The sequence below is a fragment of the Thermobia domestica genome, chromosome 8 (assembly GCF_964235325.1).
Source record: "Thermobia domestica chromosome 8, izTheDome1.hap1.1, whole genome shotgun sequence".
NCBI classification, from domain to species: Eukaryota; Metazoa; Arthropoda; class Insecta; order Zygentoma; family Lepismatidae; genus Thermobia; species Thermobia domestica.
In genome coordinates this window covers 132196729-132204935 of record NC_137461.1, presented here as the reverse complement: position 1 = coordinate 132204935, position 8207 = coordinate 132196729, and the positions used below count along the sequence as shown (strand labels likewise).

The following is an 8207-nucleotide window of genomic DNA, read 5'->3' as shown; positions in this document are numbered from 1 at the left end:
ACAACATATTATTTTAAGCACAAAGTTATTGATGTGATTGTCACTATGATCACAAAGTAGGGTCATTGCCCCTATGATGGCCACTGTAACGTTGTTTGCTCAATAACATGCAGGATATTGCAACGATACTCACAAAAAGTTGTGTACGCGAAGTGACATACTTCAACTATACACAGTCACCAGAAACAAAAAAGGACGCTTAGTATATCCTAATTTATTACAAAAAACTGAAAGGATGCAAAGTGTCCATCATTGAAACACACGCTCCATTGATGGCCACAGGTATGCTCCTAATATGGCCACATTAAGGTCTGCCTATTTTCCCTTCTACTGAGATCGAAAGAACGAATAAATTGTGTGAACAAATAAGAAGAATGTTATTTTCATTGTATATTAGTATTATGACGTTATATTATTCACAACATACACATGGACATACACAACAATTGGACATCCTGGCGTACATAGTTGGATAAATGATATACAAGCTAGGCTACAAGTATTATATGTAAGGGCTAACCACTAAATAGGGTCTAACACAAGCTACTACTTAACTAAGATATTGGACATGGGCTAACTACAGAAGTAATTCATCACTTATATAGGTTACCTACTCACCATTTATAATTACATCATTTATATAGGTTACCTACTCATCAAAGCAGTCATCACAAAAATATTTAGTTTTTGCCATTCGACCTTATGATTGAGCACAGGTTTCATGTACCCGCACTACAAAAGCACATTGAAGCATTCAAACACTACAAAAAGTACATTAAATCTAGATTTTAGCATCTCCAGAGTCATCATAATAATAACCGTTACACTGTCCACAAAAATCTTTCCATGCCTTAGATGATTCCCTAGTCATTACGCGAGTAGAAGACCCAGCCTTTAACATGTCCGATGTATCGTTGGAAGTCTTAGTATTGGTGGGTCTATATTCCTGACGATGAAGAGATCTAGAAAACTTAGGTTTTGTAGCCACGGCACGTGATTTTCTTTCTTTTATGTGTTGGATTTTGGACGGAGACAATGGATTGTAAATAGCATTACGATGTGGCCTCTTTCGGTTGGTAGGCTGCGCTTGAGAGATTGGCAAAATATCTTCAAATGTCACTTGTTGTTCATCAGGTTGTGTATGAATAGTCGTACAATCAATATCATTAGGCAAATTCACAGATCTGGGTAACGGTAGTGTCAGATACAGTGGATATGGTGGGTTGAGGAGAGCTGGTTTGATTGCATCGTTGACTGTCTTCACTGCATTCCTCTTGTTGTTGGTTTTCGAATGTTTCCATGTGAGTCTCTGTGTCCACAGAACCAGAATCTTCACTGAAAGCATATCCTTCTGGAGGAATCTTTTCAGGATTGATTGGAAAAATCCCACATGCTTCGAAGTCTCTGACACCGTTAGATACATTCGCTGCTTGCGACCAGGCTTCGAAGAACACACTGGGAAAGCTCTCTTAATGAAAGCCTCTGAAGAATGGCGTCTTTCCCAAATGTTAGTTGCCTGGTTATAATAGTGTTTTAAAGGTTTCATTCATTTATCATCACCGTCTCATTTAGCCTGACCGGCATAATCGTGGGACGTAAAACTTAAAAATTTCATTTCGTTTTCTTTTTTTTTTCATTCTGTTTTGTGGAGGGATCTCTGCATCCTTTCTCTGGATCCACCCTCGCTTCGAGATTAATGCTATCGATAATGCAAGCAGGTCTGATTTCACAACCCAGTCATAACGTTTCTTACTTGTCTGGTTAATAACGATGTAGATTAAAACTATTTTTCTAAATGCTGACGTTCCAAGTGGAATTTTGTTTTAAATCTGATTTTGCTAATTTACATTCAAATTCTTATTCTATATGCATCTCTACTTAAAGGAAACGCCAAATCTCTTGACTTTTAGGGTGTGGTCTCTTTCATCAGGCTAGCCAATTACAGAGATAGTAGCATTGACTCACTTCACGCATAAACTTAAAACGGCACTTCGAAAAAGATGTTTCAGTCACATACTAACATACAAAAAATCTGACAACGTCGCAACTGAATTCTATTGGCAATCGTCAAGAGATTTGCCGTGGATCAGCATAGAATGGTCTTCATGTATAACTGTTTACCCAATTATCTGAGTATTCCAATAAATTTAGTAACAGGGAAAAAAATGCTCACTATACTTTTCACTTCTACAAAGTCTGACGCCAGCGTTTGCTTCTGCGCTGGTGAATCTCCAGGTAAGCCATTAAATGAATGATGTTATACTTTCCAGTGTCAGTAGATGGAGCGATGGCTCTGTGAAAATGATGGCCACGCTTAACTTCTCTGGCCATCATAGGAACAGAACTTTGTGGCCGTCATTGGCAAACACACTTGTTTAATTCACTACCGACGAAAGGGCAGATCACTCTAACACGACAGCTAGGCTTTCGTGTTTTACCAACTAGAAGAAAGGTTAAAGCGACACCAACAATATTGTTTAAAAAAACACACTTAGCTAGACATGCATCCCTGTTGAACCTACTCAAATGTTATAAGAAAGTATTAAAACATGCATATTTCTCAAAACGTTGTGTGTACGAGAGTTAATACTTACATTTCAACGATGACAATTTCACCTCGAAATTAGCGTGGCTCTCCTCATTTACAAAACTCACAATTAGCGATATTCTGTGAATACTGCTGAAATTACGTGATTGTGGCCATCATGTGAACAATGGCCATCATAGGAATCAATGACCCTATTATTTTTTTTATCTAAATAACTCATTTTAAATTATATATCGGGACATTACCAAAAATATAAAATGCTTTTATGAGTATAGTTTTCAAATAACAGAGATATTCAAAAATGTGATTTATACTCGTACATTTCGTATCTCACTTACAGACATGAAGAGCAAATGCCATTTTGTGCTCTCCACATATTGGTCTTCGACACTTGCCACACTGACCGCGTGCTTTTCTGTCTTTCGCTCTCGGGCACTGATAGCATCTTCCACGTTTCTGTGAGCCATTATCTTGATTAGCTTCAGATCTCTCATTGCCTTCTGGAATTCGGAGAATATTTCTTATGGACATTTTTAGTTCATTATTGAGATTCTGAGAAATGTAACGCTGAACGATGTACTCTCGTGCTAATTCCACTCCTATATATGTTAAAAACATCCATCGGATTGATCTTCTCCCCAGGATTAGCAATTTTGAGCAAAACCAAAGCATTGACACCAGCTTGATCCAGAATACCATAGAAGAATCTTAGAGGCCACCTCCTAGTTTTGCGTGTCATTGTATATGTATGGCAAAACTCATCAAAGGTGTCAACACCACATTTAGTTTCATTATAGAAATGAATAACTTCCGGTTTCTTAGTCTTTTCATTTATATCCTTATTCGTGTGCATCGTTGATAACAATAAAACGCTTTCTCCTTTTCTGGTACAGTACGAAATTTTGCCTTACGGAATGCGAACTCAGATGTGCCAATGCCTTTCTTGCGAGAAGGCTGGAAGAACGGCAGAATCTCTTACTTATTTTATCGTAGTGTTAAAACTATTGTAAGATTGTGCCTCAGCATTTCTTCTGCAAGGGAAACTGATGTAAACCAATTATTCATCGTTAGGTTTCTGCCTGACCCATGGAAACTTGATGATAACTCTCTCACATATTGTATAGCAAGAGGCTCTTTTGTGCGATTTTCTTCAGATCTAATATAAGGAATGGCACTTATCATATAGAACGTTGTTGCGTCGCACATTGTTACTATTTTTAACCCATATTTGTCGGGCTTGGAAGTAATGTAAACTCTAAAAGGACAGTTGCCATGAAACCCTAAAAGTTGCTCATCCACTGTGCAGTATTCTTGTGGATCCTCCCACAATTCTCGAATTGGAGCAAATTTATCTTGTTGATTACGAGTGGACTTATCATCAAAACGTAAACAGTTTATCAAAAATCGGAAACGACATTCAGACATTATGCAATGATAATAAATGGGGGAACCGAATTTAGTGGACCACATTTTCTTAGTACTTAGGTGTCCATCTTTTTGAGCACCGGAAATATATAACAACCGTATCAGAGCTCTGATTTCTTCTTCACTTGTGTTCTGATCATACGATGTATTTGATGCATACCTTGTTCCGTGTCTTGTAATTTCTTCATTTGTATGGACAACAATAAATTTTATTATATCTGGTGTAAGAAGGATGCTCCAGGTTTCTGTTCCTGTCTTCACATTCGGTGCTACACCTTTGCCTTTTGGGATCCGAATAATATTCCGTGCCACAGGGCGAGTTTGAGCACGTGGCTCAATCGACCAACGGAAACCATTTTTTTTCTTTTATTACGTTTGCCCTATCAACAGTGTCACTATCAGTTTCAGCTGTTTCACTCTCACTTTCTGATGCACATTGTTCATCGGATACCTCGTGGTCAACTTCTAAATTATCAATGAACGTATCACTGTTGTCAGCGTCGCTATCAAAATTATCGTCATTATCTAAATTTGAGTTCACAACACTGGGTTAATGGACAGTGAATCTTGACGAGCTCGAATTACCAACATGATAAAAATCCACAAGAAACAGTTCACGAAAATAAACACTCGAAACTAAAATTTTACGTACGTAAACGTATAGCGGGGTCCAGGCTGACCCCATATCCTTGATTGTCAAGGAAGGAGCAAAGAAATATTGTGACCGTTACTCACTATGCCTGACAACTGAAATTACACAGAGGAGGAATGTTCTAACTAGTTCCATTTTTTGACACTATTCGTCGGTAGTTCACTTGGGGTCGGGCTGGACCCCACTATGTATTCCCGGGTTAAGCGTGAAGAAGTTAGGCTCGGCTGTTCAGCACACGGCGTCTGGGATTCGTACTCTTTTTTACTTTAGGAGTACCAGCATTGAAGTGAAGGTTTCGTCAGGGTCATGGCCAAGAGATACATCGGATTTTTCGGATGTTATTTCCATGTGAAGATAGTTGACTTCTTCCAAGGGCGACTTCAACCATAATCTCGTTCAGGATTTGTGCATCATCACTGTTCTTATTTGTAGTGTCAGACATTCGTTCCACCGCACTGGCTACGACAGCTGTTTTTGAGATTCCAGAACACCAAGGCTGAGGTTCTGCTACCGCAGATAATGAGGGTACTTTCCTTCCTTTCCTGGTGGCAATTCAACCCCACGTGTATCCACGGCTACGCGTTCAGGACGCTCGGAGCTCGCGCTGAGGGCAAAGGCTTCATCGGGGATGCCATCAGGATAATAGGAGAAAATACCACTTTTGGCGAAGCCTGCTTTGATGTTCTTCGGTGACATTGCTTTATCCCAACAAGGTGTGAATATTTTGCTAACGAGGGATTTCGTGCTCTTACGCGCTTGCGTTTGGTCAAAAAATCTCAACACTTCCTGGTCCCAATGGTATGGTCCAAACACTGCTCTATCCATAGGCTATAATTCATGAGTGGTGTTGCTAGGTAAGCAGTACAACGTGATACCTAAACATTCTGCATCAGCAACAATTAAGTAATCAGGTGGCTAGTGGCACCATCAACGATTAAAAGACAAGGTCCTGGAGTTCTGAAAGAGGCAAAATGATTTAGTCAGTTTTTGAAAACAGAGATACTCATACTATCTTTTTTCGTCATTTGGCATATTCTTTTTGGAGGAAGATTAAGTCTCTATTCAGGTCTCATTCGTTTTTTCTTGTAGAAAATCATTGGGGGAATGACGTTTCCGAAAGCATTTGCACATGCCATAATAGTCACGTTTCATCTGAGTTCTTCAGCAACTAGATGCACCCTTCGAGCACCGGTTGCAGCCAAAACTTTTGGCTGCTTATGTTGGCACAAACTGTTTCCTTTCTCATCCATATTCCAAATACACTGAGACTTGTCCATAACACGTAAGTTGATCATGATCTCACGACGTTTTGTAAAATGGTTCTTGACAATGAATGGATTTAGTTTCTGGGCACGTGCGGAATTTAAACTCTGACACTTACTTATCGACACATCCCAGTTTCTTTACATAAATGCTTTGAACCAACATCGACCTGCAATTTTGTTGGTTCGCGAGAATGGTGTTTTCCCCTTTGACTTTACAGTAACGATAAACACTCATTCGAACACTTTTTTGGAGTTAATGGCTAGCCTACTGATGCCAGTTTTCTTGACGCAGCGTGCGTCTGAGAATACCATAGGCGATCGACTCCCTGTTTGTTGATATTTTTTTTTTTCGAATGGTTTGATGGCTGCTTCAAGAGAAGACTGATTCCAAGATTGACGGGAAGAACTATTTTTGGTTGGAGATATTGTCTGAAAGCAAATAAATTATAAACAACAATTAATATAAATCTTCTATAGACGTAAACTCAGTGTCATCTTTAATGTTTAGCCCTTTTCCTGTCAACGTCCGCTTGTTTATAAAAATCAGCGGCTTTTTTACCTATCAAGCTTGCGGCTCTCACTGCGTGCATATCCTCAATTTCGCCATATGTGCAGCTAAATACGCCAAGCTTTAGCGTATTTCACTGCACTATGCTTGGCGTTGATTTACTAGCAATGGCATCACAAATACTAAAGTTACACTTACAAAACAAAGTGTTTCTAGACGGACCCGACAAAAGGTGTAAATTGCTGTAAATAATCGGCAATGTTCTGAGTTAGCACGGCACTAGTAACGGATTCTTACCTCTATTGAAATAATAACGTACTTCCATCTTCCCGAAGCAAACAACACCGCACGATGTGTTGGTCTCAGCGTTGTATTCGTCAGTTCGAACTTGTCCAAGCCCGTGGCACATATTGGAGGCACATTATAGCTCATTTAATCGGAAACGTCCCAACAATGGACAATTGGTGTATTTATCTGCACTGGCGTACATACCTGCAGTTACCTTTCACATGAGCTTTAAAGAAAATCTTGTTTTCACGTACACTCATTCTCTTTCCATACACAAACACAAAGAGATTAGTAGCATTGTTTTACCTGCTTTCCACTGTAATAGCAACGCGAAACTATCTACATCACTGATTACCCTGATGAACCACTCCCTACATTCCTAATAGAAATTTAAATCATTCCCACAATGCAACAAAAGTGACCTGGCGACACTACCGGCTAGAGTTGTAACTAACTACATCGTCTGCTACTGGCAGTAGCCAAGTGTATCATTGGCTAATTCTATCAGACTCACGCACTCTGAATGATTTGATTCGTTTTTGCTTTTAGTAGTTCGTAGTACTCAACTTCCTTGAGTGGCGGCGCCACAGTCTTCATAGTTTCAGCGGAAAGAGCAGCCGAAAACTCTTATACTATATTATTACTTTATGATCTATATTTCCATCTCTAGCAACGTGTGCGATATCTGTTCAAAACTACTAACAAGATTGGACCACGGAATCTTGTGACAGTTCTAATACTTAAAGTTTAAATCGCAATGTTGTGGTATAATTTTAATTGTTACATTTTTATAGTATTAAATTTGAATATCAAACAACCAAATATTGTTATAATTCGTAGTTTAATTCAAATTTATAATATAAAAGTTTTCTTTATTATTATTGTACTAAGATATTCTAAATAGCACTCAAATTCAAACTTTTTTCTCTATTCAATGTTCTATGACGTAATTTTATTTCTATTTCTTCTCGTAATAATCTATTATATTAGTGAGTGAATCCGATGCATTTCGAAAAAATAAATTTTATGTTGTTCTTGTAATGAAAGCTGTGATAATTCTTACTTCTCGGTCAGTGATGCCAACCTGAAATGTTACAAAATCCCATCTCGTGAGGCAAAAATTCCCATTTTATACCAAAAATTTCCATTTTATACCAAAAATTCCCATGTTAAACTATTTGGTCTAGGAATTAATTCGTGCGGTTGGTACGCACACATTGAAGCTGTAGTACAAACACAAAATACATAAATACCTTAAGAAAAATATTGTCCATCGCTAGCCACCACTTTTGCCCATCTGTCAGGCAATGTACGGATTCCGTGGCGAAAGAAGTCCTCATCCTTGGAAGCGATCCAGTCAGAGACCCATGTTTCGATATCTTCTGAAGAAGTAAACCGCTGTCCAATCAAATCGTTGTTCATGCAATCGAACAAGTAGTAGTCCGAAGGAGCAACGTCTGGTGAATACGGCGGGTGGGGTAAAACTTCCCATCCGACATTTTCTAAATAGGTTTTGACCAG

At 38.7% G+C, this 8207-nt stretch overlaps 1 protein-coding gene across 1 annotated transcript; it reads right to left on the bottom strand.

Moving 5' to 3' along the window:
• Positions 1 to 3532: 3532 nt before the first annotated feature.
• On the bottom strand, positions 3533 to 3973 carry LOC145692305 (uncharacterized). The gene has a single exon (XM_081767603.1). It carries the CDS (start codon positions 3971 to 3973, stop codon positions 3533 to 3535), a length of 441 nt encoding a protein of 146 aa, XP_081623729.1.
• Between the last annotated feature and the right edge of the window lie 4234 nt (positions 3974 to 8207).

Bases quoted from the DNA above. Each gene is read 5' to 3' on its own strand.
- LOC145692305 (XM_081767603.1), bottom strand. From the start codon at position 3,973: ATGTCTGAATGTCGTTTCCGATTTTTGATAAACTGTTTACGTTTTGAT.